Source organism: Mercurialis annua, linkage group LG6, assembly GCF_937616625.2.
Source record: "Mercurialis annua linkage group LG6, ddMerAnnu1.2, whole genome shotgun sequence".
Classification (NCBI taxonomy): Eukaryota; Viridiplantae; Streptophyta; class Magnoliopsida; order Malpighiales; family Euphorbiaceae; genus Mercurialis; species Mercurialis annua.
The window spans coordinates 45,377,355-45,396,642 of record NC_065575.1 but is presented as its reverse complement, the minus strand read 5'-3'; the positions used below and the strand labels follow the sequence as shown (position 1 = coordinate 45,396,642).

The 19,288-nt window shown below is 34.6% G+C and overlaps 5 protein-coding genes and 1 non-coding gene across 10 annotated transcripts; 3 read left to right on the top strand and 3 right to left on the bottom strand.

Annotated features, from left to right (window-relative positions):
• Positions 1 to 2,703: 2,703 nt before the first annotated feature.
• LOC126685912 (uncharacterized) lies at positions 2,704 to 5,265 on the bottom strand. The gene is made up of 3 exons (XM_050379920.2): positions 4,284 to 5,265; positions 3,516 to 3,612; positions 2,704 to 3,426 (listed from the first exon to the last, which is right to left on the bottom strand). Exons 1-3 carry the CDS (start codon positions 4,971 to 4,973, stop codon positions 2,927 to 2,929), a joined length of 1,287 nt encoding a protein of 428 aa, XP_050235877.1. The 5' UTR covers positions 4,974 to 5,265; the 3' UTR covers positions 2,704 to 2,926.
• A 2,914-nt stretch (positions 5,266 to 8,179) lies between these two features.
• TRNAS-UGA (transfer RNA serine (anticodon UGA)) lies at positions 8,180 to 8,261 on the bottom strand. Its single transcript has one exon. It is a non-coding gene; the product is annotated as a tRNA-Ser (tRNA).
• Positions 8,262 to 8,322: 61 nt separating this feature from the next.
• On the top strand, positions 8,323 to 11,949 carry LOC126685731 (flap endonuclease GEN-like 1). The gene is made up of 8 exons (XM_050379664.2): positions 8,323 to 8,721; positions 8,794 to 8,970; positions 9,069 to 9,239; positions 9,397 to 9,578; positions 9,662 to 9,908; positions 10,056 to 10,191; positions 10,729 to 11,204; positions 11,406 to 11,949. Exons 1-8 carry the CDS (start codon positions 8,527 to 8,529, stop codon positions 11,652 to 11,654), a joined length of 1,833 nt encoding a protein of 610 aa, XP_050235621.1. The 5' UTR covers positions 8,323 to 8,526; the 3' UTR covers positions 11,655 to 11,949.
• A 94-nt stretch (positions 11,950 to 12,043) lies between these two features.
• Positions 12,044 to 15,301, top strand: LOC126685732 (two-component response regulator ARR14-like). Of its 3 annotated transcripts, none has more exons than XM_050379665.2 (7): positions 12,044 to 12,182; positions 12,282 to 12,306; positions 12,652 to 12,809; positions 13,566 to 13,718; positions 13,821 to 14,213; positions 14,326 to 14,402; positions 14,586 to 15,301. In XM_050379665.2, exons 3-7 carry the CDS (start codon positions 12,671 to 12,673, stop codon positions 15,153 to 15,155), a joined length of 1,332 nt encoding a protein of 443 aa, XP_050235622.1. In that variant the 5' UTR covers positions 12,044 to 12,182; positions 12,282 to 12,306; positions 12,652 to 12,670; the 3' UTR covers positions 15,156 to 15,301. The 3 variants fall into 3 exon arrangements, with proteins under 3 accessions (XP_050235622.1, XP_050235623.1, XP_050235625.1); XM_050379666.2 differs by having other exon boundaries at positions 12,282 to 12,526; XM_050379668.2 differs by lacking the exon at positions 12,282 to 12,306.
• A 98-nt stretch (positions 15,302 to 15,399) lies between these two features.
• Positions 15,400 to 18,440, top strand: LOC126685733 (ribosomal RNA small subunit methyltransferase, chloroplastic). Of its 3 annotated transcripts, none has more exons than XM_050379669.2 (11): positions 15,403 to 15,545; positions 15,885 to 16,043; positions 16,139 to 16,288; positions 16,399 to 16,455; positions 16,811 to 16,912; positions 16,989 to 17,084; positions 17,157 to 17,241; positions 17,485 to 17,537; positions 17,692 to 17,775; positions 17,906 to 18,016; positions 18,119 to 18,440. In XM_050379669.2, exons 1-11 carry the CDS (start codon positions 15,438 to 15,440, stop codon positions 18,194 to 18,196), a joined length of 1,083 nt encoding a protein of 360 aa, XP_050235626.1. In that variant the 5' UTR covers positions 15,403 to 15,437; the 3' UTR covers positions 18,197 to 18,440. The 3 variants fall into 3 exon arrangements, with proteins under 3 accessions (XP_055962215.1, XP_050235626.1, XP_050235627.1); XM_050379670.1 differs by having other exon boundaries at positions 15,451 to 15,692; XM_056106240.1 differs by lacking the exon at positions 18,119 to 18,440 and having other exon boundaries at positions 15,400 to 15,545; positions 17,692 to 17,799; positions 17,906 to 18,015.
• LOC126685735 (uncharacterized) lies at positions 18,414 to 19,212 on the bottom strand. Its single transcript, XM_050379672.2, has one exon. The coding sequence runs from the start codon at positions 19,036 to 19,038 to the stop codon at positions 18,511 to 18,513; it is 528 nt and encodes a 175-aa protein (XP_050235629.1). The 5' UTR covers positions 19,039 to 19,212; the 3' UTR covers positions 18,414 to 18,510.
• Positions 19,213 to 19,288: the final 76 nt, after the last annotated feature.

Here is a 19,288-nt window from a genome sequence, read left to right as displayed (position 1 = left end):
CCGAAGTAAAGAGTGATTAGTTTGATTTAATTTTTAAATTAACCAAAACATAAAAAAATGTGAATATATAGAACATTTTAATATTTTAATTCAAAAAAGATAATGTTATTTTATAAAAATATTCTTAAGAATATTAATTCGTATAAATGCAGTTAATTTTTTTAAAAATTCAATCTTTTAAACTTAAAAATTAGAATTAAAAAGTCAAAATAAACAAGTAAATTAATATTTTTATATTCTGTTCGACTCGGTTTGATTTTCGATCCGGTTCAATTTCTACGCACACGTAATGTGAGTTGCAGTAGTTGATGGATTGATTTGTTAGGCACCGTCTGATGAAGTAGGTAATTTTTGATTGGCTGAGTTAGTATTTTCTCTGTTGATGATATGGCTTCGCGTTTAAGGAGTCCTCTTTGTCGTTTATTCTAGGCCTAATTACTTAAAAAAAACCCATATTGAAACAATTTTTCGTTTATACCCTGACATAGGAAAAAATTCATTTGTACCCTTTTTTTGATTTTTCGTTTTCAATTGTACCATAAAATTTTATTTTTTGACAATTTAATTAATTATAGGATGAAAATATTAAAAATAATTAAATAGAAGGGTTATATCATCTTTTTTCTATTTGAAAAAATACAAATAAGATAAAAAATGAAAGATTATTTTAAACTTTTTCTAGATAAAAAAAAGTTTAATTTAGTGCTTTAGGGTAGAGTTGAAAACAAAAAATCAAAAAAAGGGTACAAATGAACTTTTTCCTAGGTCATGGTATAAACGAAAAAATATTATAAGGTGGAGGTTTTTTAAGTAATTAAGCCTTTATTCTAACAATTAAGAATTTTTTTAAGAGAGTAACCTAAACCTCTTTAAGACTGATTAGATCTCTTAACTAACTTGCATAAAATGAAATAAAAATAAAAAAGTCTACGTCAAATTAAGATATTTAGTAGTATTATTTTATTTTAATAAAAAAAATAATAGTACTTCCCTTTGATATTTATGAACTTCTTAACCCAAAGTGTTAGACATAGGTTTTAATTGCTTTAAATACACTCTAATACATTCAACTCTTGACTAAGTGACCTCTTAGCTATTCATTAGTTTATAAAAGTCAAATTTCTACGTATTTTACATTACTGTTTATTAAAAAGACGAACTTAAATAAAATTAATTAGCTTTCAATTGAAAATGAAAAAAAAAATGAAATTAATTCTTCGAAATTGAAACAGCCTACCATTAACTTGTGAAACCACTTCTAGTTTGCGGTGAACTTCAACCAAATTGTCGCCGTTTTTCTTTTTAAGTAAGAGGAATAAAAATTATAGTGAAATTGTGACTATAGGAAGTTAAATTTGTGTTGCCGGAAAAAACAAAAATGATCTTAAATAATCCACAAATTGTTTAGTCCTTAAAAATAAATTCTAATATTGTCATTACTTACAATGGTTAACAAAAATCATTGACTACGCACATATATATACCTACTAAAAATGGGAAGATACAATATTAACGAGCATAGTTCGAATAGTATAAACATCGTGTAATATTCTATTAAAGTCTTTTTTTAAGGAATGCTCCTCTTTGCATTGGTTAAAAAAAGGTGAAAAAAAACACAATTAAAATATCACAATGGTAAAAGAAATAGATTTTGTTGCAAAATAGTCAATTTAGGTGTATAAAAATGCTGTGAACATATTTGTAGAGAGATAATAAAGCCAAAAAGAAAAGGTGGGAGGGATGGATTGGAGGCCAATTTAGTTTTGCTTGATGCCTAACTAAAAGCTTATTATATACCAAACGACATGCAATACTCCAACGTTTAACAGGAGAGTGATTAGAGTTGAGAGAGAGCAGAAGCAGTCAAATGTAGCTCTGAATTTTGCAGCTTCTTGATTTTTGCAATCAACCATTTATTATTACCTCACTTCTTTTTCCATCGTCCCACCCCACTCTTTTCTTTTTCTTACGTGTCAAATCTATTGCATGCCATCATTATTCATTCTATGTGTACTCTTTAATGAAATTTAGCTAATTAAGCTAATGTTTAGAGTGCCACTGAGAGAGTACAATGTGGGTTATTAGTCTGACGTGATGTGGATTTGTTTTACTTTTTGAGGCACCACGTCAGCATCTGTTAACGCTATCAGCCAAATATTGAACGGAAAAAGTTTATTGACCGTGAGATCGAAACTCAAAAGGTTCATAGGCCGAAAATGTAATTTAGAGACTATGGGTATAGAAAGCCACAATGCCAGAGACGACGGATAAAAATAAACCGTCAGATGGCCTAACCTCCTCACATAATTGATACTGGGTATAAAGTAGACATATTTATGGGCGTAGGTATCAACCTCGCTTTCCTAGAGTTGTATGCCTGTACCGAGCTTGGATAATGATGTTTTTTTCTCAAATTTGACTCGAGCATGAGTTTGAATTCGGAAAGACTCGTTTTTTAGTAGGCTTGCGCTTTAGTATTGTTAAAAGTCTAATATAAGTCCGTCCAAATTCAATCCGAACTCATATAAATAAAAATGTTCGGGTAAAATTCGAATAGTAAATTTAAAGTTTAAATTGGACTCGGGCTGAACTTGAACTTATATTTTTGAAAATGTTAAGCCTGCTCAAGTTCAACCTAAGCCCATGAATATTTTTAAGTATGAAAGTTCGCATTGCAAAATGGCAAACTCATGATCTCTAGAATTTTGGGAGAATTCTACTTTATTTATCTTTTTACAAAATTTTAGAATAAGCCAATGCCAAAGGCTACATAGATAGACCCACAAGAGGTGTATGGGTAGGGCATGAGTAATGCCCACCAAAAACTACTGAAATTCCACATAGGCCCGTCATTTTTCTCTAATAGTCAATGGGCCTATAACGTAATGGGCCAATGGTAGCTGAAATGTTAGCCTGTTTCAGTTGATCAAGAGATGAGATCAATGAGTAGATCATCAACCAAAAGACCCATAATCCCATTTTCAATAGCCAAACCCAACTCTTGTTGTTCTTCTTGAAACACCCCCCAATTTCCTTCCTTTTCCATATCAGATACATAAACTTCTTTTTTCTCCGATCCAGTCCACTTCATATCTTCTCCATTCATCCATTTTTTTACTCTCCTCATCATCTCACTTTCATTTCGATTTCTACTCAACTCGTCTCTAAAGAAATCAAACACTATCCTTTCGACATTACCATCGTTAAATTCTGCGAGTGAATTCGTCTCTTTAACACGACTCAATAGTTCCCATGCCTTTTCTTCTACTTCTTGGTCCCTACTATTTGTTTCTCTTATTTCTTCCTCATCTTCTTCACTAGAGCTGGCATTTTCGTCCATTGGCATCCATTTTTCAAGATTGATAGGCTCAACTCTAGCCAGCCTCTCAAATTTTTGGATCTTTTGCATAAACTTTTGTTTAGTTCCTGTTTAAATATATAAATTTAGTAAATTTTACTACATCATTTTTGATAATTAACCACTCCACAAGAAAATTAAGTAAAATGATACGTACTCTCAAAGGAGCTTGACTCATAATCATCATCATCGTCTTCTTCAAATTCAGTATTGTCAATGACTGAAACAGGGCTATTCTGCTGCCTCTCCTCTGCCTGTTCATTTTCATTGTACAAATTCAAGTTAGTTAACGAAACGATGTCGTTTTTACAGTTTATAATGACTAAAACGATGTTGTATAACGACTTTAAATTAAAATATCAAAAAATAAAAACTTGCGACTTTTAGTGTCAATTAATTCTAAATACATAATTAATTCTAAATACATTATATTTAAATTGCTACAAATACAAAAATTAAAATTTATATGCAAGTAAATACAAACAATAGGTAAATATTTAAATTCATCTTTTCAAATATCATAAAATAAATACCACGCATACTACTCCATAATTGTTTTTTTACATTTTATATTTTAAGATAAGATTTCATTTTTTATATGTTCTAGCGTCAATTATTATATAAAAGAATCAACAAGTAAATGAAAATATTGTTGCCTAGGGGAAGGGGCAGTATGTGACACATCTATTTCAGTCCCCTTATGCAAACGACAAGACAAAAATAAGATAAATTATATGCTCCGAGTCTCTGACCATAACCAGAGGTACCGTACAACGACAGACAAGGTCAACCCAATCTCACTAAACGACACACCCTCACCGCTTCTCAAACAATAAACAAATCTACTAAACGACATCTACTGGACCCTCATCAGCAGACAACATATATTATAACAGATGCGGTGCAATAAAATAATTCTCTTTACCTTGTCTGTTGTCGCCGCCTCCATCGTATCCTCGCCGACACGTGGTAAATTTAATTTACCCACTTTAACCACCTCGTTACCGTCCCAGCTGCACGGTAAATTCTCCGCTGTGAAATCGCTGTCGCACCAGCTGCTTGTCGAGCCATTGCTGCTCCTGCTGCATGGAGTCGTGGCGGTGGAGCCTGTCGTTGTGGTGGTGGTGGTGTAATGATGTGGTGATGATGGCGGTAAATCCGACGGTGGAGATTTTTCTTCGATGAGGTCTCGAAATGATTTCCACCGTATAATATCTTTGATTGTGACTACTGTAACTTTGACTTCGGTTTCTTTGTTTTCTTGATTTTCTTTGCATGTGCTTCGTTTAGACGACAGCCGCCGCGACAGGGTTCTGGGGAGAATGGATGTAGACTTAACGGCGGTCATGAACTGCATGTTCTTGATGGCGTTGATTATCATGTTTTGAAATGCTGAGATGGAACTTCGAGTTCTTGTAAGTGAGTTTTTGCTGTCGAGATCGTTTTTGATTAGGGTTCTGACCGGCAAAGAATCGGCCGGGTATCTTGGAAATGATCTGAACCCGTTTGAAGAGCAAGAATTTGACTCGTCGATGAGGAAATCTTTGAGCATTCGTGGTCTGCGCTCGGACATGAATTGGTTTCTTGATTTTGAAACTGTATCTGAACGATTCATTTTGTTCAAGAACCGAAAAGAAAACGGAACGAATGAGTTATAAGTGCTGGACAGCAAACTGGTAGATCGTGTTTTTGAAAACGGAAGAGATAGAGTGAGTGAAGTGAAGTGAAGAGGAGTGAAGGGAGTTTATAAATAGAAAAGAGAAAAGAAAGTGAGAGGTAAGTTCTAGTTGGGGATCTCTAAATGAGGAAGGTGACTGAGGATGTGTAGAAGCGTGGATGCTTCTAATTTTTTAATTGTTTATTGTAGGAGACATGTTTATGTTAAAAAAATGAGGTTATGAATAAATTAATGGGGATTTGGAAAGGGATTTGATGTCATAATTTGGGGTTTGAGTGTTATGTAATTGACTACTTATGATTAAGTTGAGGACAAATGCAATATGTGGCTTTAAACATTGATGACATGGTAATAACTTGGAGCGTAGTAGCACGAGTGATCTCGTGATCGTTTCCTTACTGGGATTTGCTGACTGGGATTTGTAGGTCCTAAAATTGAAGGGTGAGCCATTTTTGGAATGAGGATTAATTCATCCCCATGTTTTCATAAAATTTTACAAACAAATTACCATAAAGTCCTTCATATATGTTATAATTTACATTTTAATTTTTTTTATTTGAAAATCAAATGATTTTTTTTTTTTGTTTCCGTCAACAGTTTACATCTTCTATCTATTTTTTGTGTTAGTCAATGGAGTAGACTCACAACCACACATTTCAGGTGATGGATAAGAAACTCGCTTGTTCTATCTTATTAGATTGTCTATGAAGGATTAGGCAAACTATTTTTGAGAGCTCGCCTAATTCTACATAGGACTCGGTATTTTATTGGTTGGTAACAGGAACCAAACTAGATGCACATATTATTACTATGTCATTTACTTTTAAGAAATGGATTATAACTTCAGAAAAATATGCATGAAATCTTAGCTATGCATATTATAGGATTCACCAACTAATAACCAAAATCATTTGCATAATTTAGACCATTTTAAGCAGTCGATTGAAACAATAATTGTATGTTAGATTTATTGCATAAGCACCAAATCCAGTGCTGAAAATACATTGTTGTAGTGATTTGATTCATGAGCCAGTGGGCAACTTGTTTACTTGCAAAACGAGAAGCTGTAGCTAGCCAGGTCATGGAGGGCGTACACATGTGGCCATTTTCTATCACCTATTTACACGTGCAAGGATCTAATTTGAGCGATTTGTGGACCCTGGTCCAAGCAGGATCCGATGTTTTACTATTGCAATGCAACCAGAAGAGAAAGCAATCTTCTGTCTGCTCAAACACCAAAATTAATATAACAAATTATTATGAGACCTTTTCATATTTATTATATAATTCATACGTTCGTCTCTTCTTTTTAAAAATCAAATTTTATAGTCTTTCAGTTTCGTTTTTATTAACACTTTAGTCTTTCCGTGCATTTTTGGTGTTAGTCGACATAGTTAATAGACTTAGAAATAAGTTAATTTTCAAATATAAGGAAAGAAATCGAAAATAAAAACAAAGATAAGGGACGGAATCATTGAGAAAAACAAAATAGGGGAACCATATAGTTTTGTCGACTCGATTGATTAACAACAAAAATTGACAGAATAACTAAATTATTGACAGAGAGACCATAGACCATAGATTGTTTTTTTTGGCCCGTACACGCTACGTGTGAGGGGAAATGTTGAAGTGGGAGTCTGCCACATTGGTTATATTATATGTGTGAATGGACATGATTGAACCGAAACAAATTTGTATATGCACGTGAATTGTCACATCTCACCTATATAAGCAATACTCCTACTGATTAATCAAAAATAATATTTCTAATATGGTATAGAGCGGGTTTTGTTCGAAATTTTAATTATCAAGTTGTCCGTCTAGATGTTCAGTCCAGCGGCCTGCTCTGGTGTTGCTGTTGCGAATCAAATCACAATCACAAATTCACAGGTAGTTTCAATTTCAAGCGAACCAGATATCCAGTTCTGATTGCACTTGAAGGGAATTGTTAAAGATAATTGTTGAGAAGAACAAATATAAATGAGTTTGTAAGTGTGAACCTTTAACCATCTATTAGCTAGTTTTAGTTTAAGTCTAGTTGAAAGTGAGCATATTTCATAAGCATACGGCTTGTCACATTTTCACCAATTCATAATCAATCACTCCTGCCAATTAATTAAAAATAATATTTTTAATATGGTATTGGAGCGGGTCTGACCTAGATTCTTAATTATCTGGATAAGTCTGAATGTTCAATCCCAGCCTGGTCCAGTGTTGTCTTTGCGTATTAAATTGCAATTACAGTTTAGGAGAAGTTTCAATTTCAAGCGATAACCAAATGTATAGTTTCGATTGTTCTAGTACTATTATATCAGATCATGGTTGATCTATAAATACATTTCATATTTAAACCACAAGACGTAAATGAGTTGATAAGTCGCCTTTCTAATTTAAGTGAGGTCGTGGGTATGAACCGTACTTATGTATGCAACCTTTTAAAATTTGGGGTTAGAGTTTGCCTTCCGTAAGGGACCTACATGGCTCGAGTGGAGATCAGTCTGAATGTGGAAGGTTTAAAAGTGTCGTCTCATAGTTGAGACTGTCAGAAAACCTCATATACTTTGTATTAAAAAAAATTCATATATACGTAGATTCACATTATCATCTAAATATAATCGATACACTTATTAATTTAAAAATAATATTTTTAATATGTGGTTTAGGAAATTTATACATCACTTCACTATTTTAAATGTAAAATTAGATTATACAAATATATATTATTTTTTTCAAAAAAATCAAAAAAATTATGAATAACGATATATCTTCTGGCTATAAAGTACTCCATTCGCATTAATAGAGTTGTGGACTTTGACAAATTTTTTTGTCTCAAAACTCTTATCCACTTTTAAAAAATACTAATAATTTTAGAAACTAATTTTTCTATTCTATTATTTAATATCCACTAATAAAGTAAATTGAAAGTGAATCCTACATTGAATAAGGGTATAACAAGAAAAATAGAGAAAAATTTATAGGTCCCATAATAATAATTATATTTTTTTAATCTGTTATATTTTAATAACATCATACAAAATTTATAACAGATTATAATATAATTCATTTTTTAAATTATTTATTTTTATGAACAGCTACTGATTTATTAAATTTTTATGTTGAATTTGGGACAAAAAGTAAATTATCGTCGACAGCAGGGTTCGAACCTGCGCGGGCGAAGCCCAACAGATTTCAAGTCTGTCTCCTTAACCACTCGGACATATCGACTACTTGTTTCTCTAATCACATGTTTTAAAAGTAGACAAAATTGATAACGTCGAGCATTCAAACGTGGCACATAACGGCACAAAATCTCTGTCTCCTTCATCTTCTCAATCTTTTCGCTTTGTTTCCTTCCAAGTTCTTCCACTTCCCTCAACAAAACGCCATTTTTTTTCCTCAATTCATAATGCCGTTACTCTATTTGCTGCTGAACTCTTCATCAAGCTTAACTTTTTCCTTTTGAATCAAAGAAAAAAACGAGTGTATCATAATGGGAGTGGGCGGCAAATTCTGGGATTTACTTAAACCCTACGCCCGTCACGAAGGACCCGATTTCTTGACAAACAAACGGGTGGCCGTCGATCTCTCTTATTGGATTGTCCAACACGAAACCGCCATCAAATCTTCCGTGCGCAAACCTCATCTCCGCCTCACCTTCTTCCGTACCATCAACCTCTTCTCCAAGGTTTTTTTTTAATTTTTTTTATCCGCTTGAACAACAAATTTTTGTTTATTAATTAATTTTGAATGCTTGCAGTTTGGTGCATTCCCTGTTTTTGTTGTTGATGGAACCCCCTCGCCGTTAAAGTCTCGGGCCAGAATTTTGCGGTTTTTTCGGTCATCTGGTATTGAGATTTCTGATTTACCGGTGCCGGAAGACGGTGTATCTGTTGAGAGGAATGGGGCGTTTTTGAAATGTGTTAAAGAGTGCGTGGTTAGTTATACAGACAGTTGGTTTTCTTTTAGTTTTTACTGTTATTACTGTTATTGTAAATTAGGTGAAAATTTGGTTTTTTTTTTGTTGTCTGTTAGGAATTGCTTGAACTGTTGGGGATGCCGGTTTTGAAAGCGAACGGCGAAGCTGAAGCTTTGTGTGCTCAGTTGAACCTTGAAGGTCTTGTGGATGCTTGTATTACTTCGGATAGCGATGCTTTCTTGTTTGGGGCTAAATGTGTTATCAAATCCATTAAACCCGACTCTAAAGTATGTTTTTTTTATTAGTTTGTTGTTTCGATTAAATCTTGATTGAAAAGATATGTTTAGACTGAAGTGAAAACGGAGTCTACCATGGATTAAACTTTGATTAATCTGTGTTTCCAAACTGTGTATATGCTTAGCGTGAGAGCATCATTGTGTGCAGGAGCCATTTGAATGTTATCAAATGTCAGATATTGAAACTGGTCTTGGGTTGAAGAGAAACCATTTGGTAGCCATTGCTTTGTTGGTTGGGAATGACCATGATCTAAATGGAGTCCGGGGGATTGGAGTTGATACTGCTCTACGTTTTGTCCAAACTTTTCCAGATGATGAGATTTTGAACGGGTCAGTGCTTTTGACATTTCCAAATTTTCATTTTTTTAAGTTGATTGTATTGAGCTAGGATCTTGTTTTTATGGTTTATGTAGCTTACGTGAAATAGGCAAGGGAAATGCTGACATGGTTCAGGATATTTCGAAGGTTAAGGAAACTGATATGATTGATCCATATGAAAACTCGCCAAAGTCAAAGTCTTCTCACTGTACTTTGTGCGGACATCCTGGTAGTAAAAGAGCACACTTCAAGTCTTCTTGTGAGTACTGTGACACCACTAGTGCTGAGGGTTGCACTAGAAAGCCTGAAGGTTTTAAATGTAATTGTATCAGCTGTAATAAGGTGCATCTTGATGTTCTCTTTTTAGTGTTATACAACTTTTATGTTGATTTTTCCTAGTTTCACTAAATGCATTTTTAAGTGTTTTAACTTTATGTGCTGTTCTATTCAGCCATTATAACAAACATATAACAAATGTTTGCATTGCAGATCCGCAAAGATAAGGAGCAGCAAAAACTTGAAAATTGGCATAATAAAGTTCACGATAAGATTTCAATGGAGCTGAATTTTCCAAATGATGATATTATTGAAATGTATTTGTGTACCAGTCACGTAAATTTTATTGGTAATGTAGTCTGACAACCTTTTCTTTGCTGGTCCTCTTATTAAGCCATTAACTATATCCTTGTGAGATTTCTCATACTTTATGTCACATGGAGCTCCTCTACTTATTTATTTAGAATAAATTTAATCCAGCTGTTGGAGAAGGGCAGAACCCTGCCACTCTTATATCCTTTTTTTTCTAGAATTTTTAATTGTTTCTCTAATATCTGGCTGTGGGGAGGAGGTTGATATAGGTATTAGGGTGAATGGGATTAGATGTAGGACTAATGGGTGCCTTCTGTGATTAATTTTTTTTTACAAAAAATATTACCTTGTCCACTTATCACCATTTAATGAGTTATAATCATTTCCTGGTAAAATAGACAAAGTAGACTAAAAACAATTTAACGATAGGTAAAGCCAGGACTAACATATTAGTAAGTTTGAATTGTTTGTTTAAAATTTACGGGTCATTTTTCACGCCAATCTATTTGCTGTTGTATTTTATTGTTTTCTATTTCGTGTCCTATATTCAGTTGTGAGTTTTTTCTTTATACAGAGGATGGTGGCACATTTTTATCATGGGGAAGCCCAAACTCAGAGATGCTTGTCGATTTCCTGGCTTTTCATCAGCTTTGGGAGCCATCTTACATTCGACAAAGAATGCTTCCTATGTTATCAACTATTTATCTGCGAGAGATGATTGAAAAAACCGAGAAGACATTGTTATATGGGCAATATGAATTCAATTCTATTCAGCGTGTCAAAATAAGAAATGGGCACAAATTTTATGTGATCAAGTGGAAGAAAGCTGTGCACACTGTTAGCATTGATATCGATACAGACACACCGGAAGATTCGGATATGCAGCAGGAAGACATTGTAGAAATTGACGATTCGATTGATCAATTGGAAGAGTACAATGTCCCACACAGTTATGTTCATGGTGGATGTTGGTTTTTGCTGACAGATGAAAATATGGATCTTGTTCGTGGTGCTTTTCCAGATGCAGTTGACAGATATTTAAAGGAGAAGGTATGTCCTCTTCCTGTTTTCCATTTCGGAGTTGTAATTAGATATAATAATAAGGGAAAATATGGATGAGTTGGAGAAGTGCTTCAGCACTATTCTATGATCAAGTCATCCACATTAATCTGAATAGAGACATAAGAAATTGCCATCAAAATTACTCTAGATTGCTGAATAATATTCGTTCTTGTGATCGAGTACCAACAGGAACTGAAAGAATCAAAAAGTAAAAAGAGTTCAGGCTCCAAAGGCAAGTCAGAATCGGTGAAGTCACCTGGTATCCAAAAGAACATAACAGAATTTTTTCAATCCACCAAAGTACAGTTTCATGCAACTGGAGGAGAAGAGCAAGCTGATTGTTCTAAAAATCAAGATGGTGTGATTTCGAAAGAGAAGAGGAAGATTTCAAGTTCAAACCTTCCAAAGTCTGTGCGCCGCCGCCTTCTATTTAAGTAGATGTGACGTTCTAGGCACAGTATATTAAAATGTAAAGCTAATATAACTAGTAGTTTAGAATAGATAGATTTTTTGTAGATAAGCTAGGAACTAGGTTTTGCAAATAGTTAATAATGAACGTTGCAGGCCTTTGGTGATTAGTAGTTGAGTGGCTTGCTTTAGTGATTAGTAGATGTTTCAGTTTTTATAATCATTTGTTTTTTTATGTAAATCCTTTCTGGGGTTGTTTTTTAGCTGTTTATATCAGAACAATGGCCTTGCTCTAAAATATCCAGTGTTTGAAGGTTTTCAATTCCCTGCCGTTCTCCTATCTTTTATTTAATCAGACAATGAGCTTGTAAGTAACAGCTAGATACAGTTTTGTTATATATATTTGTTATCTTGTCGCGGGTCTTAAACTTTCCAGATAAGGCGTTCCCTCCTCTGCTAGCGAGGATACGACTCCTATCAGGTTGATATCTTTTCAATTTGCATTGACGGTGGCTTTTGAAGCGAATTGGCATTAAGAAGACCAGAGACTGATTTTAGGTAATGAAGTTGTTTTATTCATATGTCGGGATATTATGTATATTTGACCGAAGGAGAGAATTAAACGATAATTTTTTTGCATGTACTCTTATCCTGAAGGGTGTATATGGCATCCATATTGAAGGTAAATGGCAGTCCAGTCAAGCTATTTGAATTTGATAGATCTTTTAACAGAAATAAGTTCAATACTGCCTTTTCAGGGTGCTTTCTTACCTTATTTGGCCATATTTGATAATGCCATTTGTTGTTTTTGTTATCATATGAATTTAGAATTTTTGACACGGGATTTTCCACAGTAACGGGCTCTTTGTATTGAAATATATATTTGACCACCTCTGTGTACGGTATACTACTTCTGAAGGCAAAGATTATCAATCTTAATTTTTTTTATATATAGACACCTCAAAACTCTAAGTGTTATATTTTATTTGGCACTAAAAGTATCAAACAACTCATATTCTCCTTGCAGATTTATTTGCTTGTCAAACATGACAGTGCAGCAGGCTCTCTCAGCAGATATCGATAAAAATGCAGAAGGTGTTATCGGTGTCAGCATCTTGGTTGTAGATTGTAATTCGGCATGTCTTGCAATTGTATCAAAAATGCTTTGTACATCTGGATATAAAGGTATAGAAAGCCTTCAGTTTTCTTATTTTATTACTCTTATAAATAAAATCTATTTAGTTATGAGTAGCAGTTCTTGTTATACATAATTGGAGCAAGGAAGTAATGGTTATATCAAGCACCACGGATCTCTCAACTCTTGAGCAGATTTTTCTTTACTATATCACTGACAATCTGTCTGTGGAGAAATATAGGTTCGGCTCTGGAGCGAAAGATTGTACTTTCAAGATCTATAGTTAAATTAATCATTATGTTTAGGAAGACATAATTATCAGTAGATATATTTCCACAAACCTTGAGCTCGAAAATATATAATTATTTTTACACGTGTCGTTTCCCTCCAATAAAAGTCATCAAGAGAACCCTGTGCTGAAATTGAAATTTGGCTTATATCTATGATTAACATTTATAGTTAAACTAATCATTATGTTTAGGAAGACATAATTACTAGTAGATACGTTTCCATAAATTTTGTGCTCGAAAAGATTTAATTATTTTTACACATGCAGTTTCCCTCCGTTAAAAGTCTTTAAGAAAATTCTGTGCTGAAATTGAAATTTGGCTTATATCTAATTTTAAGATCTATAGTTAAACTAATCATTTTTTTTTCTAGAAAGACATAATTATTAGTAGATACATTTCCATAAACTTTGTGCTCGGAAATATTTGATTATTTTTACACGTCATTTCCCTCCGAGAAAGCCTTTAATAGAACTCTGCTGAAATTGAAATTTGGCTTATACTGTTTTCACTTGGCAGTCGTTACTGCTACACGGGCCACTGATGCATTGCACATTTTACGGGAGAGAAAAGAGAAGATTGACCTTATTTTGACAGAGGTCCACTTGCCTGATATGGATAAATACGAACTACTCGAAACCATGCGAGAAATTTCCTGCTTGCCCATTTTGAGTAAGTTGCCCCACAATATCTTATATGGTATGTTCTTTAATGTACATTAAAAATTGTCTGATCCAGTTCGGATTTGCTTGGATTACATTTTTTTTTCCGCAGTTCTATCGGCTGATGATACCGAGAATGTCATGCTAGGCTGTCTGTTTAAAGGGGCTATGTTTTATCATGTGAAACCAATCACTTTTAATGATGTCCAAAACTTCTGGCAGTTTTCATGTATGAAAAACAGAAAGAAAAATGCCACTCAAGGAGCTCATAGCTATCAAGGTCAGTTGCCTCGTATGGTTGCTTCAAATGACGCTTCAGAATGTCGATCAATTTTAGACACTTGCGAGCAGAATGCCCAGAGGGCCAAAAGAAAAGAGCCAGAAGATATGGATAAAGACGAGGAAGATAATCTCAGTTCAACTGCACCGAAGAAACGAAAGCTAGTATGGACCAGTGACCTGCACAGCAGATTCATGCAGGCTGTCAACTTATTAGGCATTGATAGTAAGAATTTATTGGCTCCGTCATTTTGTTACTTGGTGCAGTAACTTCTTTTGTTAGTAGCAAAGATTGCCCATTTGTTACTACTGGTTTCTAATTTCCTATTTCTAATTAGATGCTCAGCCGAGTAAAATACTTAGTCACATGAACGTTCCGGGGCTGACAAAGGAAAACATTTCAAGCCACTTGCAGGTCTGTTCACTGAGATCTATGTTGCACAAAAACTTCTACAGTCTTACGTTTCTACTTTTTTTTCCATTTTTGAAACCCATTTTTTATAAAAAAAAAATTGTTTCCTTTTCGGTGAAGATTACGTACATGCATCTCTTGATTCTAAGGTTTTCTTTCTTACGTTACAAATGTTTAAATTTCCAGAAATATCGCATTTCTGTGAAACGCGAACAAGATGAAATACAGAACAACATGTTCAGAGTTGACAATTTTTATCCATGGAATATCGAGTCTGGAGCTTCTGAATTCCTGAATCCTCAATACTCGATAACAAGAAATCCACAAGATTTCAGAAGCTATTATCAGAATTGGACGAATCTCCATGATTCTTCCATGTCCGTGCCTTCTCTTGGTTCAAGCAATTCTCCCATGTATATGCAGTCATCTCCGCAGACCAATCAGATGAACACTACCCATAACAGCAGCAGTAATGATAGTCCTGCTACACTAACAATTACCAGTAATGAGGAGCTGCCTAAGGGGAGGTTTGATCAAATAATTAACGTAAACAATAATATGAAAAATCACGGATTTGAAGAAATTGTAGGTGACGGCGTAGAGCTATTTGGCGATTGTTCCTCACAGCAGCAAGACGATTACATGCTGCCGCCTCTGTCTCCGCTCCCGCTGGTATGGGATCAAGAGAAGGACTGGGTTACTAGGGATGATATGTTAGAAATCGATGAGATATTTGATTTATCAACATTTTTCTAGTAAAATGTTGCTCCCATGAAGATTTGATCTTTTGAAAAGGCTGTATTTCAGGTTTTGAGCCATAAATAATTTGTTTGTTTTTACAGTTTAGTAGCAGTTATTCAGTTGAAGCTGCATGTAATAAAATATCACTTTGTTATTACAAAGGAAGCTTTAGTCCATTTTTCAAGCTCTCATATACTAAAAAACGACGCCGTTTATGTGAACCTCCAACAAATAACAAAAATATCTCCATTTGCCATTTCCCTAATCTAAAATAAATTCAAATCTCTCAATTATTTGATGCCGACCTCAATTATCATCACCTCTATAAATCCAAATTTGATATCGAATCTCTCATCATACCCAGTTGTGTTTGAGCGAATTAGGGTTAAAAATGAGACATTTCAGGTAGTTTAATTGCTTGAATTTCCTTTGAACACAACGTGTTCGATAAAAGTTCCCAATGAAAAATAGATTGAAGGAGAGAGTTTGTGGCAGCCTTCAAATTAATTACCAGCCATATACTCAAGGGCACAATTGAACTCATTTTAAAACGTCAGTGGGTTAAGTGAGATCAAAAATTCATTAAGGGTTTAATATCCCCCTCCATATTACCATAAGGGCATAATTGTCCCTTTTTTTCAATTTTTAAGTAGATTAAAATCAAACTGTTAGTTAATTGGAAAGTCTTAACTACTTTTGGGCGCCATGAGCTTATCATCATCACCATCTTGTAATCTCGTGCAGCACCTAATTCTTGCACCTCCAATAAATGGAAGAACTGTACGGAAGAGGATGATAAGTGTACGTTGTGATACAAAATCAAGAAAAAGCTCAGATGATTACCATGCCACACTTAAAGCTCTCAATTCTAGAGGCCGTAGACCTCGAAAATCACTTGGCCAGGTTAAATTTTCTAAAATTTTGCCTTTTTTTCTTGTAGAAATGTGTTTTTTGATTGGTAAGTAGTAACATTTTTGCTGTAAAAAATGATAATGCAGCACTATATGTTGAATTCTGAAGTGAATGAGCAGCTTGTTTGTGCTGCTAATGTTGAAGAAGGAGATGTGGTTCTTGAAATTGGACCTGGGACTGGTTCTTTAACCAATTTTCTTTTGGAGAGTGGAGCCACCGTTCTTGCTATTGAGAAAGTCTGCATCTTTACATGTTTAAATTAACCTATCAACTTTTTTTTTCTTTTTTTCTGAATTTAATTTATCTCGTTAGTAAAAGAATTTTTTATCCGGCTGCTGAACTATAGGACGCGCAAATGGCTGTCCTAGTCGAAGAAAGATTTTCTCATACAGACCATTTTAAGGTAACATTATACTGCTTTCACTAGTAAGTGTAGCACGGACATGGATACATGGAAACGAGAGACACTTAGACATGAACATAGCAAAACAATGCTATTTTAAGGTTTTCTATGTTAAAAAAAATGAGGTTTTGTGTCCGAAACGCTAAGTATCCGACATGTTTCCTAAACAGAAAACGGGACACTTGGACACGGCAAAGCAGTGTTATTTAAGGTTTCTTATGTTAGAAATGAAGTTTTGTCTGAAACGCCAACTTTCCGACACGTTTCTGAAACAGGAAATGTTGATTGGATAAAGTGTCCGTGCTGCTTCAAATGCTCTTTTTCATGTTTTGCTAACTCTTATCTCTGTTTTTAGGTTTTGCAAGAGGATTTCCTCAAATGTCACATTCGTTTGCATATGTCATCGCTGTTGGAAAGTAGAAGTTGTTTGACCGAGAAACCAGACCGACGCGCAAAAGTGAGTTCTTTATATTTCTTTATTATTCAGCCCTTTAGAATTGACGAGAAATTGTCTGCAAGTGTTGTTTTTGCAGGTTGTTGCGAATATACCATTTAATATAAGTAGTGACGTAGTTAAACAACTAGTTCCTATGGGTGATATATTCTCAGAAGTCGTTCTTTTACTTCAGGTGAGAATTTAAGAGTCTAATGCTACTTATTAATCTCAGGAGGAGACAGTTATAATAGTCTAACATTTTCAGGAGGAGACAGCTTTACGTTTGGTAGAATCATCTTTAAGAACATCAGAATACCGACCCATCAATGTTTTTGTCAATTTTTATTCAGGTACATTGAAATGTAAAATCTTCTTCAAAGGGTGATCAATGGATTTTAATGCCTAGAATCAAAGCATACAGCTTTTATCATTTGGTTTTACTGCAATAACCTGCAATTTTATAAAAACATTCTTAGTTTCTAATGGATTTGATATGTGGATCTTAATTCGGACATCTACTTCATGCTTTTTCGTATTGGATCATAATCAATTTTCCAGATACTTAGTTTCAAAATGCTGGTTTTGTTTTTCAGATCCTGAGTATAAATTTAAGGTTCCACGGTCTGACTTTTTCCCTCAGCCAAATGTGAGTAACTTGACCTACTAAGGATGCAAATAAAGCTCTGTGCGATTTTTCGAAGTTCTAGTGGCTCAGAGAGACCATTGGTCAGATAAATTTATCACAGAAGGTTTATCGGATATTATTGAAAAATTTATAGAGGAATGAGTCTATCTTGTAGGTTGATGCAGCTGTTGTTAAATTTAAGCTAAAGCAAGCTAAAGATTACCCAGCAGTTTCCTCCTCTAAGAGCTTCTTCTCATTGGTATTTTAAGAATTTCTTATAATTGTACGTTATAATAATAAGTATCACTCATCGTTACTTCGTTAAAAGGGGTAGCTGGGAAATAATAGTAGTTCAAAATCGCATCAATCAATTTGCTCATGTGATGTAGGTAAATTCAGCATTTAATGGAAAACGCAAGATGTTGCGGCGGTCACTTCAGCACATTTGCACATCCTCTGAGATTGAAGAGGCTCTAGAAAACATTGGTCTTCTACCCACTGTAAGTGCCATTAATAGTTTACACAAAAACTTGTCAAATTCTACATTTCGGTGTTTCGTTTAGTATTTTCATTTCGGTATTTTTCATTTCGGTGTATTGCAGTCAAGACCGGAGGAGCTTACATTGGATGATTTTGTGAAGTTGCACAATCTGATTGGTGTTCACAACATAATACAGTAGCACGACGCAATCCAAGTTCCTGCGAACGAAGAGTCTGTCTTGACGTTTCATTGTCGGAGTCGAAACACATCAATCTTTGATCGAAACCCCATAAACAAGAATTAATATTGAAGAATCAGACATTTCAAAGAAACATTTACTGCTCAAGACTGAAGAAAATAACATATTTAATGTATCTGTAGCATCAGTTGTATGTAAAACTGAAATTCAAGTCGGATTACGTAAATTTTTCAGCTGTTACAAATCATTCTAAAAAAATATAACACATCATCTAAAGTCTAAAAGAATTAAATGTCGCTAGTCAGTAATTCTGTTCAGCCATGAAATTGATAGATGAGATCCAAAGCTTTCAATTTAGTCCAATGAGGATCAAAGTCTATTAACCCTCTACCATCCCCATCATCATCAACCAATCTTCTCCGATCCTCCGCCGCAGATGACGGAGAAAGCGGCCGCTTAGCTCTCTTGTTCTTGATAAAACAACCTCTCATCTTCTCTTCCACCTTATCAACACTCGTCTTTGAATTCTCTTCGTTGTCATCATCAACAACTTGCATAGGCTCATCACCATCATAACCGCCCGCCATGTCAGCCCCGGTGGCGGAGGAAACAGAATTCTCCGGGGCGGCGGCAGAAGCGTACAGCGGTTGAGGAGGACGGGAAATAAATGAGGAGAGCTTCCAGTGAGCTTGATGGAGAAAAGAGTAAATTTCGAGATGTTGGTTTGGGTCAGTTGTTATTGGGAGTTGTTTAGCCATGAAAGTAGCTTGCTCTAGAGATAGTATTAGCTCCGGTAACTCGACCGGCGGCGGCGGCGGTTCTGATGGTGCCGCGTTGTTCATATTAACGATGGAAAATTTGTGAAAAAGGGGTTTGGTGGGCTCTAAGATATCAAGTTATGTACTGGAAAAAGCTACGATCTATGTGAAACAAAAGTTTTCATTTTCCTTTAAAATGGGCTTTTGCTGAAATTATGGAAAAAAGTATGTCTGGGTTCAAGGTAAGATGAGAAATGGCAAAACGGTGTTATTTTAAGATTTTTTTTATGTAGAAATGAAACTTTATGTACGAAACGTTTTCAAAACGAGACAC